This window comes from Rhipicephalus microplus, chromosome 3 (genome assembly GCF_043290135.1).
Source record: "Rhipicephalus microplus isolate Deutch F79 chromosome 3, USDA_Rmic, whole genome shotgun sequence".
Classification (NCBI taxonomy): domain Eukaryota; kingdom Metazoa; phylum Arthropoda; class Arachnida; order Ixodida; family Ixodidae; genus Rhipicephalus; species Rhipicephalus microplus.
The window spans coordinates 213938991-213959000 of record NC_134702.1 but is presented as its reverse complement, the minus strand read 5'-3'; the positions used below and the strand labels follow the sequence as shown (position 1 = coordinate 213959000).

Here is a 20010-nt window from a genome sequence, read left to right as displayed (position 1 = left end):
TTTTCCGTCGGTACCTACGTTCTTCATGGCGACGTATTGCGGCAAATTTCTCAAGCTCGATGTCAAAATCTGTGCGCTTGTGAATGCGTGGTATTCTGCAGGACATCCTTTATCGAGTCTTCTAGGTTATACGATGAGCCGTTGGTACAACTGACTTCCATTAACACTTTGAATTTCAGCCAATCAGTGTATTTGATGTCTCTTGAGGACTTGGAGCTGGTGAAACCTTCTATCCGCAGGTAAGTTGAAATATGGTCACTGTTCTGCGCTTCCAGGTCCGAAAACCAGTGCACTTCTCGAGTAAGTGAGTAAGAAACCAATGTAAGGTCCATGCAGCTGCAATAGGTTGATCGGCGTAAATATGTAGGGCTTCCATTATTACAAATGAAGAATTCATACTCCGAGGCTAAGTTCACCAAATTTCTTCCTCTAGAGTTGACCCTGGAGCTTCCCCATAGAAAATGGTGGGCATTGAAGTCACCAGTGATCACCCAAGGGTTCGGAGTCGATGTCGGAATACCACGTTAGCGCTCGCAGCAAAGGCGGCTTGATGGAGATAAGTAAGCTCCGACAATCGTGAAAACAACCTTATCCTTCTTCACAGTAAGGCACATATATTGATTCTGTTCATCGGGCGACACTGTGTGGTGAACGTAAGGGAGATCACGATGCATGAATACAATAACCTTGCTGCAGAATCCGGGAGTGGATTACATAAAGCACACATATCTTAACAGTTTGCTTGAAGCAGACAGGTTGGGTTCGCAAATCACAAGAATGGGGAAACAGTTGACAAATACAAACTGTCTAAAGTGAGACATGCACCACTAAAGTCCTCTAGCGTTCCACTGAAAGACAGATGCATTCTTGACTTGCACTCGAACCGACGGTGCCTCGCTGGCAGTAGTTTTACCCTAGAGCTGCAAGCACCAAACTCAGGGTGTCCAGCACTTGCAGTGTGGTCTGCGCAGACGAAGTATTCATATTGCTCAGTAGTACACACATGGCGCTCTCCAGCAATTGCAGCAAGCTTATTACTTGATCTTCATTCGTCCCATCACTGGTTCGAGGGGTAATGGAGGCCGGCGGCATTTGATGCAACTCCGAAGTAGGTTGACTTCGTTGAAGTGAGGGCCACTGTTCGGAAGGTGCGACTGCTGTCCCTTTCTCCTGGTTGGTAGTATCCGTCTTCAGTGAGTTCGGTGTTTGTCGGTCAGCCACTTTGATAGAGAATGGCATCTATCTATCAGTAAAGCAGTCTTTTCGTGATGTTCTTCGCACTCGACGCCGTCGTCGGCGAAGTGCAGCGGCAGCTTCCCTATGCGTTGAATTGTCCCGCACTATACACCTGAGTACCGCATTCTTATTTCGCGCCCGTGGACAATCTTTGGATGACGCTTCATGAGCACCGTGGCAGTTTAGACATAGTAATACAATGGCACCGCAGGCGTCTTTTGAGTAAGATTTAGCCCACAATGGACACACAACTCTGTTTTCACAGACATCTTTTACGCGCCCCATCTTGAAACATTTGTAACGTTGCAGTGGCTTCGGTACGTATGGACGTACTGAGTGGCGAACATGGCCAACTTTGACATACAAGGGAAGGCTGTCTCCCTCGAACACAAGCCTCAAGCAGCGTGAGTTATCGAGTCTGATGATGTGCGTCACGTGAGGACCTTCTGTAGCTAGCTTTAATAGTATTGGTAGGTCATTAGGTGAGATGGAAAGATTCACTTCATAAATGACGCATACAGTGCCATTACAACCTGTCGTGATCATTGGGTGAACATTTACGTTCCCGATTTCTGTTATGTGCCGAAGGCTTTGCAGCGTGCTACGGTGCATAACGCTTACGGAAAGGACACTCTTCTTTGCATTGATCCTCACGTGTTTGATCTCAGTCGGCGCGGTTTTCTTCGAGAAGCACAGAAAAAACTTGCCTGCTGAGAAGTCGCAAGTTGGGCGCAGGGTCTTCGGGCATGAATAGCATGGTATGCAGCCAGCGCTGTGGTGCAGTCTTAACGGTGGAAACACTTGCCCACGACGCCGTTCACAGCAGTCTTCGTTTTGTAGCTCGATTCATAACGACCTTGAAGTCATCATTCAATGACTCGAAGCCATCAAAGTACAAATTGTACGCTCGCTGTCCATGTCACTCGATGCGTTGTCACGCTTCCTGAAGGACAGCTTGGAGGTTGCACTTCAGGATCATTCTCAGGTGTGTCCTGAAGCATCAACGCAAAGGAGGGAGTGACAGCTTCCAGGATTCGCCGGAAAGCAAATTGAAAGTACTGAGACATGTGCACAAGTGTTCTGTTTGAAAATCACTTCGTCATCGTTTGATGAGCACAAGCGTTCTGTTTCATGGGCACAAACGTTCTATGAAAAAATCACTTCGTCGTCATTTCACAGTAACAGAACTCCTCAACAAATTTTATAGGTCTGCACTTGCTTAAAAACGTGTTGAGATGTTTGAAGAACCATACAGTAATTGCGTACCGACCGACCAGGTGCGTCAGGCAACCAGCCGCGTTAAGCCTAATTCAAGAACTAACGTGATTAGTGTTCATGCAAGGCCACCAAGATGCGCATCCTGAAGTGGGTCTCTAAGGGCAGCACTCGTTGCGGCGATACGCATTCGGTCTTTCTCATTTGAGTCGGGAGTTGTGAAAGCTGCGTGGAGACAAAATGAGGTTGCGGAAGAAATGCGGCGACAGGTGGCGCACTGCTCGCTGAGCTTCAGGCAATCAGTGGAGAGCGAACTGAACATGTGCACTCACTGGACACCATGGGAATGGCTTCCATGAAGCGTACGCTAAGATAGCCAGGACCCACTTTGCATGGCGATTTGGTATTGTAGCAAGCGACCATCAACAAAATTTATACGGCTGCTGCCTCTCTCTACACGTGATATCCTACTGGAAAGAAGGTGGTCTATACCTAGCATTTCTTGAAATACGTGCAGCTAACAATCAAGAGCCAGTTGCACGGAGGCAGGAGAGGTAGGAGAGGCCTGACGTCACTCGTTATGAAGCCGCAATAAAGCCGGAAGTCGGCCATATTGACTGGGCAATTTCTCCTCGCTTGTTCACATCCGAGTGTAATGCAGAAGGCACGGCTCTCTCTCCGGCTCGGAAAGCATGTGTGCGCGTGTCGTGACGATCCGGAACTAATGGAACAGGGCTCAACACTCTGTGCCAGCGCGACACCTTCGGCGAAATCATTTTATCCGAGTATTACCAGCGAGTAACAGCTCACCGACAACGAAGCAAGTACATAATATGCGCGCTAGATGCACTGAAAACGGCGGGTGTTTTCCCATCATTAATTCAGCAACTGTACTGGCAATACGATCGATCATGCGCCTTCTACGGTTGCATTGTGCCACGCGGCCGACGCTGCGTCCGGCCCCTGTGTCCGTGTTCCGCGTGAAACTCACCGGCGTCAGCATTCTGCGAGCATGGTAACCTTGAGCAGGGTGCAAGTGACACTTGAAAGTGGTTTTTGTTACGTTGAGATTACATGCAATTCTGGGGGAGAGTATACAAAGCGGACCAGAAAAGTTGTTTTATTACGCACATGCAAGTTGTTACTGTACACACGCAACACGATACTACGTATGTGCACATGGTCCTCATTGCGTCTTGCGGGGCTCAACAGCGTCATCTGTTGTCACAAGCGGAGCACTTCCCAACCGTCACTGACCTGCAAGACGTTCGACGTCATTCCGTTGGTTATGATGCCCAACGCAATTTTGCTGAACACCTAATTGCTTCATCCGCGTCATCCTCCACACGACACATCGATATTCACTCGTTCTACGCTCTGCTGAATCCCAGTGATAGACAAAAGAATTTGTAAACGTTGCTAAGAGTACAGTAACTGCCAGGAGAACACCGCGTAACCAATAACGCGGAGCAGAGCACTGGTAACGCAGCGCAGAGCACGTAACCATAGCAACGCCGCCAATGTGCCCAGTGAATATTGCCGCCAGGATGCCATTTCCTTCATATTTTTTACGTAGCGTGCTGGCTGGGCACGCCCTCTCCTACTTTCCTTCCTCCGTGGCCAGTAGCAGCCAAAGCGAAGATCAATGATGCAGGCATGTTGCCGGACATCATCACGCTTGCTCCCGGGTGACAAATGACATTTCTGTTTCCAGAACTGCGCAACGCGACAAGTGACAGTGATGAATGCGCCTCTACTACAGCAAATCCTTTCGTTTGAAAATTTCGTGCATGTGGTTGAGCTTTCACACTCGCATCTCACGCGGCGAGCGAGATAGCGGTCCAATATTGTGAAAAATTTTGTCATTGGTGTTTTGCTTTTTTTTTAGTAGTAGCTTGTGACAAATGTGGTAGCTTGCTGCAATATGAAATGATCGCGGGAAGTGCATTGCAGCCGACATTTTCTATGTTTTGTCCACCACGGCTCGGTTAAAGCGAAGATTGCAGAAAAAAATGGCGGCATATCCACAGAGTGAATGATGGAGAGGATGGAGAGTGGGGCGAAGCATTCAACCGTCCATTCATCCTTGCTTCCGTCCTTCCATGCGTCAGTCTGTGTGACCGTTCATGCGTCCATCTGCCCGTCCGTGCGTGCGTCTGTTCGTGCCTCCGTCCCAGCGTTCGTTCATGCATCCGCCCCTCCCTATTGCAAGAACAGCGTGATGCCAGTACGTTTCTTGGCACTGGTACATGCTGGAGACACTGGTACACGCTTGCAATCACTGGCACGTCGCTGGGCGCACTGGGAAAAAGCTGTGTCGCACTGGTTAGGGCACTGGCTCAACCACTGTGATGCTGGTGCGCACTGCGAAGCACTGGAAACGCTGGAATTTTCACTGGTGAATACTGGAACTGTTTCTACCAGCACAGCGTGCACCTAATTGTAACGTGTGCCGTGGTATGTTTAAGTGTTGTTGAATATAAAACGCTTGATATGACGGCACGGAGAGATGCTACCCTGACAGATACCAAGCACACGTAATTTTTGCGGCGCACGTACGTATCGCAGCAATTATAATGCACCCTTTTTGCATATGCCCCCGCGTATACCGGCCATATTCGCATCATCCGTGTATTGCTGTAACGATTACAAGTTGCACTTTTTGTAAGCCTGGAGCTGCACGCCGCTCTTAACGGAAACAGGAAATTGTTTTTGCCACAATGTTGACGAAACGTAAATGAGCTCTCTCGATCGCTTCGCAGGGTTTCCCAGCAAAGGCGAGAAAAAAAGCCGTTATTCGATTCCGCCACACCGCATTAATATATGTCTGGCCAAGCTTGTCCATCTACTTACTTCAGGTAACAGTTAGATATGTTCCGAAGCTCAAATGCAGAATCTGCAACCATCCAAACTTACCGCGTCGAGAGCGGTCTTACCTAGTGCCCGGCCTAGCAAACATTAAGCCTTTCGTGGCGGCAGTGTTGGTACATTTATTACCGGCGCTTCTTGCTTCGTGTGCACACAGCTTTAAAGCGTGAGAATAGCTGTAAAATATAGTTTGTACTTCCATGAACCTTAATCAACTAGTTCCGTTTTGTGTTGATATTCGCACAAGAAGCACTGACGACCAAACTTCGCGCTTTCAGCTACGCAGGCTGTCACCAAAAGCTGCCGGCCGCAGCCGGTACGTCTCCGACTGAAATGTAACAACACGAAATTTTCAGCTGGTTATTTGGTACGGCTTCGTGAATTGACTCCCTGGCATACGTTTTCAGCGGAATACATTGGTATTTCTAAGGGGATTTTAAATTGTTCTTACATTATAACTGCATATCTCTGTACACTGACACGCCCGCTGTATACTGCCAGCGGAGGCCAGGAAAACGGCTGTCGCTCGGCATCGCCACTCCGTAAATGAATCTCTGGCATTTATTCACTTTCCACTTACTTTCGGTACAGTTTAGGTAACAGTTAGAATTGTTGCAAAGCTCAAATGCAGAAACTTCAAGCATCGCAACTAAGCTGCTTCGAGAGAAGCCTTACCCAGTGCCCCGTCCCAACGAGGCCTATCTTGCCAGCTGCGTCGGTGTACATGCTGTCGGCGCTTTTTCTTTAGTTAGGCACAATCATAAAGTGTAAGAGTGACTGTAGAGTACAGTTTAGACATCCCTGATCCTAAATCAACCATTAATCCACGTGCGCGGTGCCCGCACAAAGAGCGGCGACGATTGATGTGTCATGCTTTCAGCAACGTAGGCTGTTACCGAAAGCTGTCTTCTGAGCGCAGGAGCCAGTACTTCTCTCACTCGTATGTATTAACACGCAAATTTAAGCTGGTAATTTGGTACGCCATAGTGAACTAACATTGTGGCATACTTTTTCAGCGAATTGCATCACTTATTTCTTCGGCGGTTTCTTAGTTGCAGATATCGATATAACTGCAAATATGTAATCTGGCACGCCGAATGTGCACCGCTACCCAATATTCACTTGTGTGCGCGGATATCTACCGAACAAGACATTTAAATCATCTGTACATGCCGACCAGTAGCAAGTGTGAGAACCGACTATCAAAGCGAAAAAAAAAAACTATCGGCAGCAACAGCTGACAATCTGTGGCTGCTCCTCCAGTCAATTTGAGATTTTTCAAAGTTAAGATGTGGATGCTTCAAAAAACTTTGTGCTCTTGCAAATATCTGCACGTCATTCGGTGCCCGGAAGCCGTTCGTCACTGTCTAATCAAGACGCTATTGTTATTTGGAAAGGAATATCGTTTCAATCTTGACTGTGCGACTTGTAAACATTAAACTGAACGGTGCGTTCTTTGGATGAATAGTCATTTTACAACCCCCCCCCGCTCCTAAGTGTGGCGTAGTGAATAGCGTACTCAATTCAAAATCACGAAGTGGCAAGTTTGAATCCCGTCTGTAGGCGTTTTATTTTTTCTTAATTCTCATTTTTTTATTTTCAATGTGAATAACGCGTTCGAGGCTCTAACCACTGAGCTACCACAGCGGCCAAAAATGTGAATGCACGCTATTTTACTTATATGTTTGTATATTTATGGCTAATGGGCACCCCCGTTTTAACCCTGCGAAGACATTTTGCGCAGAGTACTGGGACGCTGCCACTCGTCCCAGTATCTGTGCTGGGAGGCGCTGGTACCAACGCCATTCTGGGCCCATAATCAGGCATGGCGCTGGACGCTTGTACCCAGTGGCGCTGGTTTTTACAATAGGGCAGCTGCGTTCGTTCATGCGTTCATAGATGCATCTGTCTGTGTATTCATTCGTCCATCTATTCAACACTCCAAGTACCACCATCTCCCATCATTTCATCATATATTCCCCATATAGAAGCACCGCCTTCCAGCGGACATTCCAAGGACTAAACAAGAGGTTGCACACGCACACTTTCTTACGGCTTGCGCTTCGGGTCTACTTCCCACCTTTAACTACCTCGAGTTCGTGGTATATAATAGTTCACTGTATTCATGGCACTGCGACCCAACTCTCGCTAAACCTTTCTAAAACGAAGGAGGTTACGCCCAGCGAGTATAACATAGCAACCTTTTCCTGTCAGATAGTGCGCACTGTACATGCTAACGAATGCTGTTGCGAAATGAGAGACAGAATTCGGCTTTTACTTTCTTAAGGCTTGCGCTTCGTATCTACTTCCCACCTTTAACCACCTCGAGTTCATGGTATATACTGGTTCATTGTAATTATGACACTGCGGCCAAACGCTCGCCAAATCTTTCTAAACCTAAGAAGGTCACACCCAGCGATTATAACGTAGCAACCCTTTCTTGTCACATAGTGCTCCATGTACATGCCAATGGCTGCTAATGGGGATTGCAGCGTGCGCATTAAAAGCCGAATACTCCTGTCTCTCATTCCCCATTAGCAGGCATTGGCATGTAGATTGAGCACTATCTTTTATTGTTTAACAACGCACAGAAGGAATCTCTCGCCGGCACCACCTAGGAGGTCAGGATGTTATACTTGTTACGTACTACAACGGCTGCGAGGCACGAACGGGTGCTGCTATAAGGAGCTTCGCCCCTAAAAGAAGGTCGTCAAACGCTTTTGGGGTTTTTTCAAGCCGCGCAAGACAGTAATAAATTTGGCATGTTGCCATCGACCTTCTTTTGAACTTTTTTTCGACATTTATGGAAACTCAGGTATCATATTCATCTACACAGACGCGTTGTCAACGACACGCGGTTGTAGCCGTCGCGGCGCGACGGTGCAACGGATCAAGTTTGTCGCTGTCGCTCGACAATCACGTGCATGATGTTGAGCCTTGAGTAAGGGCGCTCGGTGCGGACGAGTTCGGCGTGCTCGTCGTGAAATGCAGAAGGAACAATTCAGAATCGAGAAAAACGCGAGCGCGTCAGGCGTCGTCAGACTGTGCATGGATATTGCCATGCAAGATTGACACTATCTCTGCACATCTTCTGCGACAAAAGCTTCATCGCGTTTCCGCATCAGAGCGTAAAGTTTTGCAGAATAAGTTAGTAAGATGCTAGCCATCGGTGTCACACAAAAATCTTCAATTCCTTTGGCAGCGCCTGTTATTTTGGTAAAGAAAAAGAGGCGTCCTGGATTTTCTGTGTTCATTATGGGCGTCTAAACTCTTTTACCGAGAAGTACCCGCTCCATCGTATCGATGATGTCACCGACTACCGACATTCAGTCTCCCATTTTTCTTCGGTAGAGTTGTCGGGCGAGTATTGGCCATGGATACGACTGATAAAGAAAGGACGGCTTTTGTTGCGCCTAACGGTTTATTTGAAATAATTGTTGTGCCACTCACATTGTGTAATGTCCCGGCAAAATGTGAACGCTACATGAATACTGTCTTGTGGAGCCTTAGATTGGAAACTTGCCCACGTTACCTGGAAGATGTGCTTACCACCAGGACAAACTTTTGGGGAATATAATTGTCACCTCAGCGTTGGTTTAACATGTTTGAAGAGAGTTGCTTCGACTGTGAACCTAAAAATGAATGGCGCGTTGGTCAATGTGAAACACTGGTTTTGCCACACCTTGTAAAAAACGCCGGCGTCAGGCCGGACCCGAAGAAAGTTTATGCATTTATCAACTTCAAACAGCAGCAGTCTTCCCGGGAGCTGCGAAGCTTTTTGTGGCTATGCTCCTATTTTCGCCAATTTGTGCCTAATATCTCTGAAAAGGCCCAGCCACTGACTCACTGGTTTCACAAGGACGTTGCTTTGCTGTAGAGAGCTTTGTTTAAAATGTGTCCTGTGCTGGTGCTGCCACTTTTTGCCCGAAAGCTTCCTAATATCCTCTACCCAGCCAAGTTTCTGTCTCCCCCTAATCTGCATGCCTTTCCTGGAAGTTCAGTCAGTTACATTTATAGACACACCTACGCGCTACATTGTACCTACGCGCTACATGCCCGGCTCATGTCCATGTCTTTTTCTTGATTTCACCTGAGACATTTTTAACCCCGGTTTGTTCCTTGGCCCAATCTGTCCTGTTCTTGTTCCTCAACGTCCATCTACATAGGTAGTTACTTTGCCTTCTTTGTCCCTTAGTGCGTATGTACTTCTGGCTTTGGCTATACCAATTTTTCTATTAATCGTTTTGACGCTTGCTGTGTTCTTTACAGCGTGTTAAATTCTCTCCCTCTGTGTTACCCTGACGTGTAGGAGCCCCTTCACACGGGGCAGTATCTATTCGCTGGCGCGTTGTGGTGCAGCAGTAATGCGAATGTTTCAGAGGCGGGCTAAACCCAGATGCAACGTTGAACTCTCCATCGCTCACCTGCGCTGTGCATAAAAGGACGAATCAGAACCGCTAGTTTGTACCGTGAATGAGTCATATAAGGTATTGGTTGCCTGCAGGCATTGAATGTCATGCTTGTTAGTTTCATCAGTGAGCTATAGCGTTCTCTGCGAATATACAACAACGTCAATCGTAGTTCCACTTGTTGTGCGGCACCATGATATCAATATATACAGACCTGCTTTGGGGAAAATATGGTGTTCATATTAAATTTATGAATAGAGCGTCAGCGATTGCCCGCACGAAAAAATCATATACACCACCATCACTTACACGTCTCGCACTGATGGGCCCTTTTTAAAGTGAACCAATCCTTTAGCGTGTAAAATAATAGGCCTTTGAAAGTGTGATAACATAGCAGACGCCATTTAGCTGGCCAAGGTCTAGCTGAAAGCTGATAATGTTGATATGTATCAGTCATGGCTTCGGCACATGTTACATGTCCTGGTAATAAAGCAGCTAAGGTTGCTGCAGCTTGAACATTGTGAGTGATGTTCTATTGAGTGCAAAAAACAGTCAAAAATGGACAAGTCAACTGAACACATATTCAATCTAACCAGCATGCCACCTGAGATCACGAGCTCACCAGTTCCAGATGATCATCATCTCCTACATCACTGGTTGTGACAAATTGGAGCTCGTCCGCCAGTACAGAGCTCTTCTCAAGATTCAGCGTTATTTTGTCGTTTATATGAACAACCAAATCGAAAGCAGCGTCCCTTTCTTGAAGCAAACTTGGGTAGACGAAAAATTCCCCTGCGTGCAAAAAAACAACAGCTAAGTAACACATCAGTGAGATTTCATGTCATATTAGAAAAGCAAAGATATCAAAATTTGTGAATTAATATTGCGAAACAAGTGTACCGGAAAAAATATGACTAAAACCACGTATACGCTTCTCGTATTTTTTCTGCCACCAATATATCATTCATTCAGAACTTATTCAAGACAATATACAATTGTCTTAGAACACGCAGCAAAAGGCCCGAAAGGTGCCTGACTTGGCTGCATTACCAAGACAGCAGTTGCGAGAGTGCATGACGTCATTCACATATTACATAAGCGCAATATCACTTGTATGGTACAATAGTAGAAATTAAAAACAAAACTTCGATTTAGCTGCTTTGAGAGGAAAATAAACATAAAACATAAAAGCAACAAGACAGTGGTAAAAATGTGGCAGCATCTGTTTAAAAAAGACGGATTCTGCGATATACATTGCGCAGCATGTAACAACAATTCAATACGTCAAGCAGTGGTGACAAGCACTGGTGTGAGCTGAAGCAAAAAACGCTCCTGGGAGTGCAGGGGAAGGGAAGTAATAATCACAACACTTAAATGTCTTTTTTGCAGAGTGGTTGCATTTGAATAAGCTTTCCGCTATTAGTTGTTACTTTCGGTGCAACATTCTTCAAATGGTGTTTTTTTTCTTCAGCCCCCACTATTTCTCGTCGTCTCTGTTTCACTTTTTTAACGCATTTCCTGTACATACATGGCCGGTATAAAGCAGCTGCTTTGTTATTTATTTCTTTATAGTAACGGCCAGCGCAAACAGAACACGTAAAAAAGAAGAAAACAACGACACCATCATTTTCTGTCAACTGAATGTTTAGTGGAAACCGGCATTATACAATAATTTATTCTGCTTGATGCCTATTATTATGCTTCCCAAAACAGCTATGCTGATGACATCGCGCTCTTTACTTCAGCCAATGATATTCACGCACTCTATCAGACCCTGCAAATATACTTATCTGAAGTGGAACATTGGCTTGACGTTACCTAATTTTCTATATATGTGAACCTGTGTGCATGTTAGTATTCGCTTCAAAAGGACCAGTACACACGTCTCTCTCATACAAAAGTGAAAACATCCCACACGTTTAAAGTATAAAATATCTAGGAGTGATATAAGATGCTCTCTCTTATGGCGAATTCAGCTAGAATATATTGCAGAAAACGGGGTTCGCGCAAATGTCATGTTGCGGAGAATAAGCAATCGGAGATTAGGAATGCATGGAGCCACATTATCAATATATCACATGTACGTAAGACAGATTCTACAAATTGGGTATGTCTTATAATTCGGGGAACCTGCCTCATGTTCCGCTCTCTTGTAACTCTGAAGGAGCAGGCACTACACATGCGCTTAGTGCTTCGTAAACTTGTGGCAAATAATGTTTTGTCCACGGACGCCAGAATTTCCTTGACCGTAACTAAATTCAGAATATTGGCTGTGCAATCATAATGAAGAGCATTTGAGTCCCCTTTAAAACGAAGTGCAATCGTTTTCGTTGCACAATATTGGGTATTTTTTTTTATTTTCAATGGCCTACACTTCAGACACCTCAAGTAAATATTGTACAGTCTCTTCTCGATACACTGTCTCTTTAATTAGGGAGGGTAGTCAGTTTGTTATTCAACCAATTTTCTTCAAGTCTACTTTGATGACATTTTTGTACTAGTACTAAACACCTACTATGTAATACATTAAGAGTTACCTTACAGAACTACCTATTAGGAATGGAAGAAAATGTCATCAATGCGATGAACGCATGGCTGAGAAATGAAAAGAATGGCATATTATGCCCCACTCTCGACTGGTTCTTTTCTCTCCGCATTTCAGATTTCATACTAATCTTCATTGCAGAATATTTAGCTTCAGTAGGGACCATTGGTAAACTGGCTACATAGAAAAATTCCGCCGTAAGAATAACGAACTGTTTATCAGTGTGCAGTGCGCTTACAAAATCCGGTGAGTGCACCGAAGAAAAATGCACCATCTACAACTCAGCTTCAAACCCGGCCCTTTAGAGTGAAAAAAAGGGCATTCTACTCGTGAACTACTTTGGCGGAGCTACGCGTTACTCTTAAAATAATGACACATTGCGGAATACCGACCACCACCCCACAAGCAGATCGACCCTGTCTGGACTTCACTCCCTGTGCATTGGTGCTGCGACCGTTCTGAACACTAGCCTGTTGTAGTACACTCTATGTATGCGAAACGTAGAGCTTTACAGTGGTACTAACGGATTCTAAGCACAAAAATAGGCCTCCACCAAGGTCATTATTTTCAGGCAGTTTGAGTAAGTTATCTCGCATTGTTTATAAATAATACCTTCCCGTGTTTCAAACTAAGTAACAGTGAAGCGTTTGCCTTTGGGACTTAGATGGCGAACGGATTCTCCTGTAAGCATTTCGTCATTCTGAAGATGCATAGTCCTGTGATGAATTATTTTAATACACGTGCAGATTTCATAATTGTACGAATGCCAGATCTGCGAAAACTGCCAGAATGGGCAACAAACTTTTAACTTTTCTGCAGCCTGGTCCTAGACCAGTCGGCTAGGAGAGTAATAATGAAATATCATTCCTTTTTGTCAAAGATAAAAGTTAGTTTGAGGAAAACCTGAAATGTTTGCTTCACGTAGTCTCGTCCTCTTTTAGAGCAAGAATGTGCAATTTTCGCCCTGTTTCCACCTGTCGGTGATGCTGCTGCAGGGGCTGTGTGTTTGGTTACGTTACAGGTGATGGCCAGTAAACACTAGCGGCAAGCATGCGATAATAACAGGCCCAACGCTTTCACACGTTTAGTGTCACATTAGCAACAGTTATTTTCTGAGATAATCGCGATCTAGAGAACGTGATAAAATTTACTGAAGCGTTCACCACCATTCTTTTTCTGTGTTATCATTCCTGTAACAACGCGTCAAGACAACCGTAATTTTCGTGATAAGGTCTGTGAGTTTATTCCATCGTTTTCAATTAGAAGGCATACTTCCTGATATAGTCATTTACACATCTGACGGTTTAAGCAACGTTCACAAGTGAGCGGTATATGATACATGACACTGCAGCCTCAATTCATGCAAGCTGAAAGGCGCTTTTTTCCCTCTTTTAGGGGCGAAGCTCCTTAAAGCGGCACCTGTTCGTCCCTAGTAGTCGTAGTCGTAGTCGTAGTGTGTAACCAGTGTTACATTTTGCCCTGAGGGGTGGTGCTGGTGGTAGATTTCTCCTGTGCTTTGTTGAACAATAAAAAGTTTACGGCGTGCGCGTTAACTAAAAGCCGAATGCTCCTGTCTCTCATTCATCATTAGCAGCCATTGGCATGCAGGTTGAGCACTATCTTACAAGAAAGGGTTGCTACGTTATACTCGCTGGGTGTAACCTCCTTAGTTTTAGCAAGGTTTAGCGAGCGTTGAGCCGCAGTGCCATGAATACAATGAACTAGTATATACTATGAACTCGAGGTAGTTAAAGGTGGGAAGTAGATACGAATCGCAAGCCGTAAGAAAGTAAAAGCCGTATTCTTCTGTCTCTTGTTTTCCATTAGCAGCCATTGGCATGTACATTGAGCACTATCTAACAGGAAAAGGTTGCTACGTTTTACTAGCTGCGTGTGACCTCCTTGGTTTTAGAAAGGTTAAGCGGTCGTCGGGCCGCAGTTTCACGAATACAGTGAACTAGTATATATCATGAACTCGAGGTGGTTAAAGGTGGGAAGTAGACCCGAAGCGGAAGCCCTAAGAAAGTGTGCGTGTGCCACCTCTCGTTTAGTCCTTGGAATGTCCGCTGGATGGCGATGCTCCAATAGAGGGAATACATGATGAAAAGATGCGAGATGGGGGTACTTGGAGTGTTGAATAGGTGGATGATCATTGATGATTAGTGGAGTTTATTGGCGCAAGGGCCAGATGTGGCCAAAGAGCGCCAGAGCGATGATAATGAATTGTACGATGTGCAGTGTAGATAAAACAGATATGATGTGGCTGTAAATGGGCCTAAAAACAGTCGCTGTAGGTGCGTAAAAATATGCTGCGGGTCGATTATGGTAGAGGGTGGCAGCGGTCATAACGTTTACAGCTGAATAAGAAGGATGCTTTATGTTTGCGCGTAACTTTATAAAATAAGTGAAACTGCTATAGGATCGCTGTAGGTGAAGTGACCACTGATTCCACTCTACATAGAGACTCTGGATCGGACTTGTCCTGAAAGCACCGGTTGCCAGTCGGATACCCAGAAGGTGAACGGGGTCTATTATTTTCAGAGCACTTGGCGTTGCGGAATGTTAAATTATAGAGGTATAATCAAGGCGTGACCAAACAAGGCTTTTGTACAAGTTCAAAAGACACTTCCGATCACTACCCCATGTTGTACGGGATAGGAGCTTTAGGAGGTTCATCGCTTTCAGACATTTCATTTTTACATGTTTATTATGGGGAATAAACGTGAGCTTAGAACCTAAAGTGGTTCCTAGCAATATATGCTCGCTTCTCACAGAGAGTTGTTCTCCCTTGATCATAATATTTGGAAGTGGCATTGCCCCTCGTTTGTTGGAGAAGAGTACGCAAGTACTTTTCTGGGTGTTTATTTTAAAACCATTCTCATCCGCCCATTTAGAGAATTTATTCATTCCAAGCTGCACTTGTCGTTCGCAGATAGACATATTGCATGATTTGAAACTCATCTGCACATCATCGACATACACAGAATAAAACATCGCGCTTGGAATGACTGACTGCAGGGAGTTCATTTTTACAAGAAAGAGTGTGCAAATAAGCACGCCCCCTTGCGGAACACCAGTCTCTTGGGTAAATGATCTAGAGAGAGCATTTCCCACTTTTACGCGAAAGGTTCGGTTAGACAGATAACTTTTAATTGTGTTTAGCATGTTCCCATGGATGCCCATGGCGGCAAGATCGCGTAGAATCCCGAATCGCCATGTGGTATCGTACGCTTTCTCCAGGTCTAAGAATACCGAAAGCACAAACTGCCTATGAATAAATGCATCTCTGATGTACGTCTCTATGCGAACGAGGTGGTCTATCGTCGACCTCCCCTCTCTGAAACCACACTGAAGGGGGTCTAGTATACTGTTACTTTCTAGGAAGTGGGTTAAGCGCCGGTTTACCATTTTCTCATATAGTTTGCACAAACAGCTTGTTAACGCTATTGGCCTGTAGCTGGCGGCCAAGGACGGGTCTTTGCCTTGTTTAAGTACCGGGATGACTATCACTTCTTTCCATGATAATGGAATATATCCAGCTTCCCACATGGTATTGAAGAGGGTTAGGAGCGTTTTTAGTGCTTCTTGGGGATGATACTTGATCATTTCGTACATTATACGATCGCCACCTGGCGCCGAGTTGTTGCAGTACGAAACAGATGCCTTAAGTTCAGCTAATGAAAATGGGCAGTTGTAAGCCTCCCTGGAGCAACGTTTAGATTGAAGGGTTTGCTGCTCTTCGCGTTCTTTGAATCTTCAGAACGTTTCTGTGTAGTGCGATGCACTCGAGACGTATTCAAAGTGTTCGCCTAGGCAGTCCACCTGCTCCTCCAGGCTCTCCCCTTGGATACTTACCAAAGGTAGGGGGTGTGACTCCCGACCCATTAACTTCTTTACCCTATTCCAAACCTTCGTTTCGTCGGTGTAAGAATTTATACCGGAGATGTACCTATTCCAACTTTCTTTCTTTTGCAAGGCGACGCGTTCTTCTGACTTGGGACTTAACCTGTTTGAAATTGTTGAGGTTTTCAGCCATTGGGTAATTTCGGAGTAGTCTCCAAGCTTTATTTTGTCTATTGCGCGCTTTCCGACAATCGTCGTTCCACCATGGGATGCGACGTTTATTGGTCATTCTGTTGGTCTGCTTGATACATTTCACTGCAGCGTCAATTATAAAACCTGTTAGGTATGCTACAGCATCGTCTATATAAAAATCAGCAATCTCATCTCCGTCTAAAAATGTAATTTCTCGATATAATTCCCAGTTGGCTGACTTGGTGTTCCAGCGAGGAAAGTCAGGTGAGCATGTATCTTCTTTTGTTAACTTTAACATAATCGGGAAGTGGTGACTCCCAAAAGGGTTCTTGAGAACGAACCACTCAAGATATGGAATTATAGCACTCGAGACAATACTCAGGTCTATGGAAGAGTATATGTTATGTGTAGTGCTATAGTACGTTGGTTCTTTTTTGTTTAGTAGACATGCACCTGACTAAAACAGAAAGTGTTCTATTAGGCGTCCTGGCGCATCTAAACGGGAGTCGCCCCATAGGGGATTATGTGCATTAAGATCACCAACGACTATATATGGCGGAGGAAGTTCATCAATGAAGCTTTGAAATTGTGTCTTTGAAAGTTGATAGCACGGGGGAATGTAAATAGAGGTAATTGTTAGTAGCTTCCCGAACAGCACTGCTCGCACAGCAACTGCCTCAAGAGACGTTCGGAGGTTTAATTGCTTACAGGCAACACCTTTATCAACTATTATAGCGACACCGCCCGACGAAGCGGCAGCGTCGTCACGGTCTTTGCGGAAGATGGCATAATGCTTTAGAAAGTTTGTTTGTGTGGACTTGAGATGTGTCTCCTGAACACACAGCACCTTTGGAGTATGTTTATTAAGAAGTTCTCTAATATCATCGAGGTTATGGAGAAGTCCTCTCACATTCCTCTGTAAGATCTGTGTATCCATTTTAGATGTGTTTTGTGCTGTGTGCTCAAGGATGGAAAGTTAGCTCACGGACCCTTTCCAGGGGCCATGACACGAGATTTTTCTTTTTTGGATCGGTCGATGGAGTCACGCCGATCCTTAGGCGCTGGCTGCGCCCTCACGCTCGGTGTTGTGTCCATTGCCTCTTGCGAGGCCCTGGAGAGGCGCTCTTGCGAGCGCTGCATTTGTTCTGAGGGCCTCGCCTCAAAAGACGAGACCTTCGCGGCCCCCAGCCCGGAGGTTGGTGGGTCTTTCTTGGATGGCGGAGCAGCACTGGCTGCAACCGCCGAGGGGGCGAATGGCGTCACCGCTGGCTCACTACGCGTGTGCCAGACAGGCGCCAGGGGCCGTCGTGGCGCTGCCCCCTGACGCGCTACCTCGGCAAAGCTAGTTTCTGGTAGACAGGACACCTGCCTTCGTGCCTCCTTAAATGAAATGTTTTGTTTTACCTTAATTGTGACAATTTCCTTTTTCTTTTTCCAGGACGGGCATGACCGCGAGTATGCGGCATGTTCCCCATTACAGTTCGCACAGTGAAGAGAGTTTTCACAGGCATCTGGTGTGTGCTCTTTAGCACTGCATTTCGCGCAAGTTAGGCGGCCTCGGCAGTTCTGTGAACTGTGGCCGAACCGCTGGCATTTGAAACAACGGAGGGGGTTTGGTTTAATGGCCTCACTCGAAGCTTGATATACCCAGCCTCAACGGAGTCGGACAGTACACTTGAATTGAAGGTAAGTATCAGGTGTTTAGTCTGGACTTCTTTGCCATCACGCCTCATGCTAATTCGTTTTACGTTTATGACATTCTGTTCGCTGAAACCCTCCAGTAGTTCAGCCTCCGTCAGCCCTAACAGGTCATCATTTGAGACAACGCCACGGGTGGTGTTCATGGTTCGGTGTGGGGTTACAATTAATTTGGTATCTCCAAATTTCACTGGGTTAGGCAATTTTTCATATTGTTTCTGGTCGTGGAGCTCCAACAGAAGGTCACCACTTGCCATTCTCGAAGCTTTATATCCTGGGCCAAAGATTTCCCTCAAAGACTTTGATACTAGAAAAGGTGAAAGTGTTCGCACTGATTTGCCGGGTGTGTCAGCGTGGATAACATGGAATCGGGAAAAAAATACTTTCTGGTTACCAAAAAACTGGAAAACTTCATCGGTGCTCCTCTTTTCTGAGGGCGATCAGGGAGGGGGGGGGGGAAGGAACAAGCCATATGTAAATGCTTACTTTCGGCAGCGGCGCCAGCCACCCACCATGGAGTCCTACAAGGGGACGCTGTAGGGTCTGTAAATACAGGCCCTGCAGACGCCAGCTGTACGCCACCACTATAACCGAATATGGTGTATCCAAGGTAGGATAGCCACACAGGGTTAACTCTTGCCGCCAGGAAACACGGAAGTCAATGGAAGTGAGTAGAGGACAGGAAAAATTTAAAGTGAGAGAAAAGACGAAGATGTGAGGTGGAGACAGAAAAAGGCAACTGCCGATTCCCCCCGGGCGGGTCAATCCGGGGGTGCCGTCTACGTGAAGCCAGGGCCAAAGGGGTGTGTTGCCTCTGCCGGGGGGCCTTTAAGGTCCAATCACCCGGCGTCGGCTCAACCCCCAGGATCCCCTTTTCCCCGGACATGGCAAAGCCACGCACGGCTAGGCGTGGGAGGGAGTAGAAACTCCCCCGTTAGCTCGGGTCCGTGGTGTCGCTACACACCAAACGCCTACTTGCGCAGGCGCCCCTGTGGGGCGAATAGGTGGACGAACGGACACACAGACAGATGCATGGACGGACGCAAGAGATGGCTGCACAGACGGATGGACGCATGAATGGACGCAGGAGCAGATGCATAGACGAATGCTGGAACGGGCGCACAGATGGACGTGCGGACGCACGAACAGACGCACGCACGGACGGGCGGATGGACGCATGGGCGGCTACACAGACGCACGCATGGATGGACGGAAGCAAGAACGAATGGACGGAGGGATGCTTCGCCCCACTCTCCATCATTCGCTCCGTGGATAAGCTGCCATTTTTTCCGGCCTAGCTCCCCACGTCGTTCACTTTAAAGCAGTTTTTCTCGCTCCATTGTTTGCCGCGGCTGAAAAATACCTCTTGAGCGTCGTGCCTAATCGCCGCCTTATTGAGGCAATGTAAGGCCATGTACGTCTAAGAAACGACATCGAGAACACGTCATGGCACAGAATGAAAATTTTAGGATTCAAGGGGGCACTCAGAAAAATCAGTTGGAGACCCACACCACCTCCATTATTGTAATGTACGTTTATCACATAAATATGATACGTTATATACTATAGATAGTTTGTCTCAAATTAATAAATAATATATTCAAATAGGCTTTCCTATGGCATAGGGCGAAGTTTGCACTGATTACAATAAGCGGCGAACAAAGACAAGAAAGAACAATTCGAACTGTCCGCAACACATTTGCTTTTCGTATTTTGCGCTGTAGTATCAGCGTAGAAGGGATTCTCATTTCCAAGATTAAAGTGACCTGTATTTAATGCAAGACACAGTACGAGTTCAAGTGGAATACGAGAAAGAGACGAGAAAACAATGAGAATAATACAGTGGACATATATTGTGCTTTATAGTTTCGTCTATGAAACGAACACTATAACAATTGCAAGAGGAAGTTCCATAGTTGAGAAATGGTGGAGTATAACTATACATTCTATGTAAACCCTTCACAAAACACATAATTACCTGCACGAGAACATCGAAGAAATTGT

General features: G+C 45.9%; 1 protein-coding gene across 3 annotated transcripts in view; it reads right to left on the bottom strand.

Moving 5' to 3' along the window:
- Nucleotides 1-20010, bottom strand: part of LOC142804124 (venom metalloproteinase antarease TserMP_A-like) — a 156575-nt gene that overhangs the window by 136479 nt on the left and 86 nt on the right. For all 3 annotated transcript variants that reach the window (XM_075890705.1, XM_075890707.1, XM_075890706.1), the window contains exons 1-2: nt 19985-20010; nt 10351-10520 (exon numbers count right to left, since the gene is read on the bottom strand). The exon at nt 19985-20010 is cut by the window's right edge and continues 86 nt beyond it. In XM_075890705.1, coding sequence (XP_075746820.1) covers nt 10351-10520; nt 19985-20010 — 196 coding nt within the window. The remainder of the gene's footprint in view (nt 1-10350; nt 10521-19984) is intronic.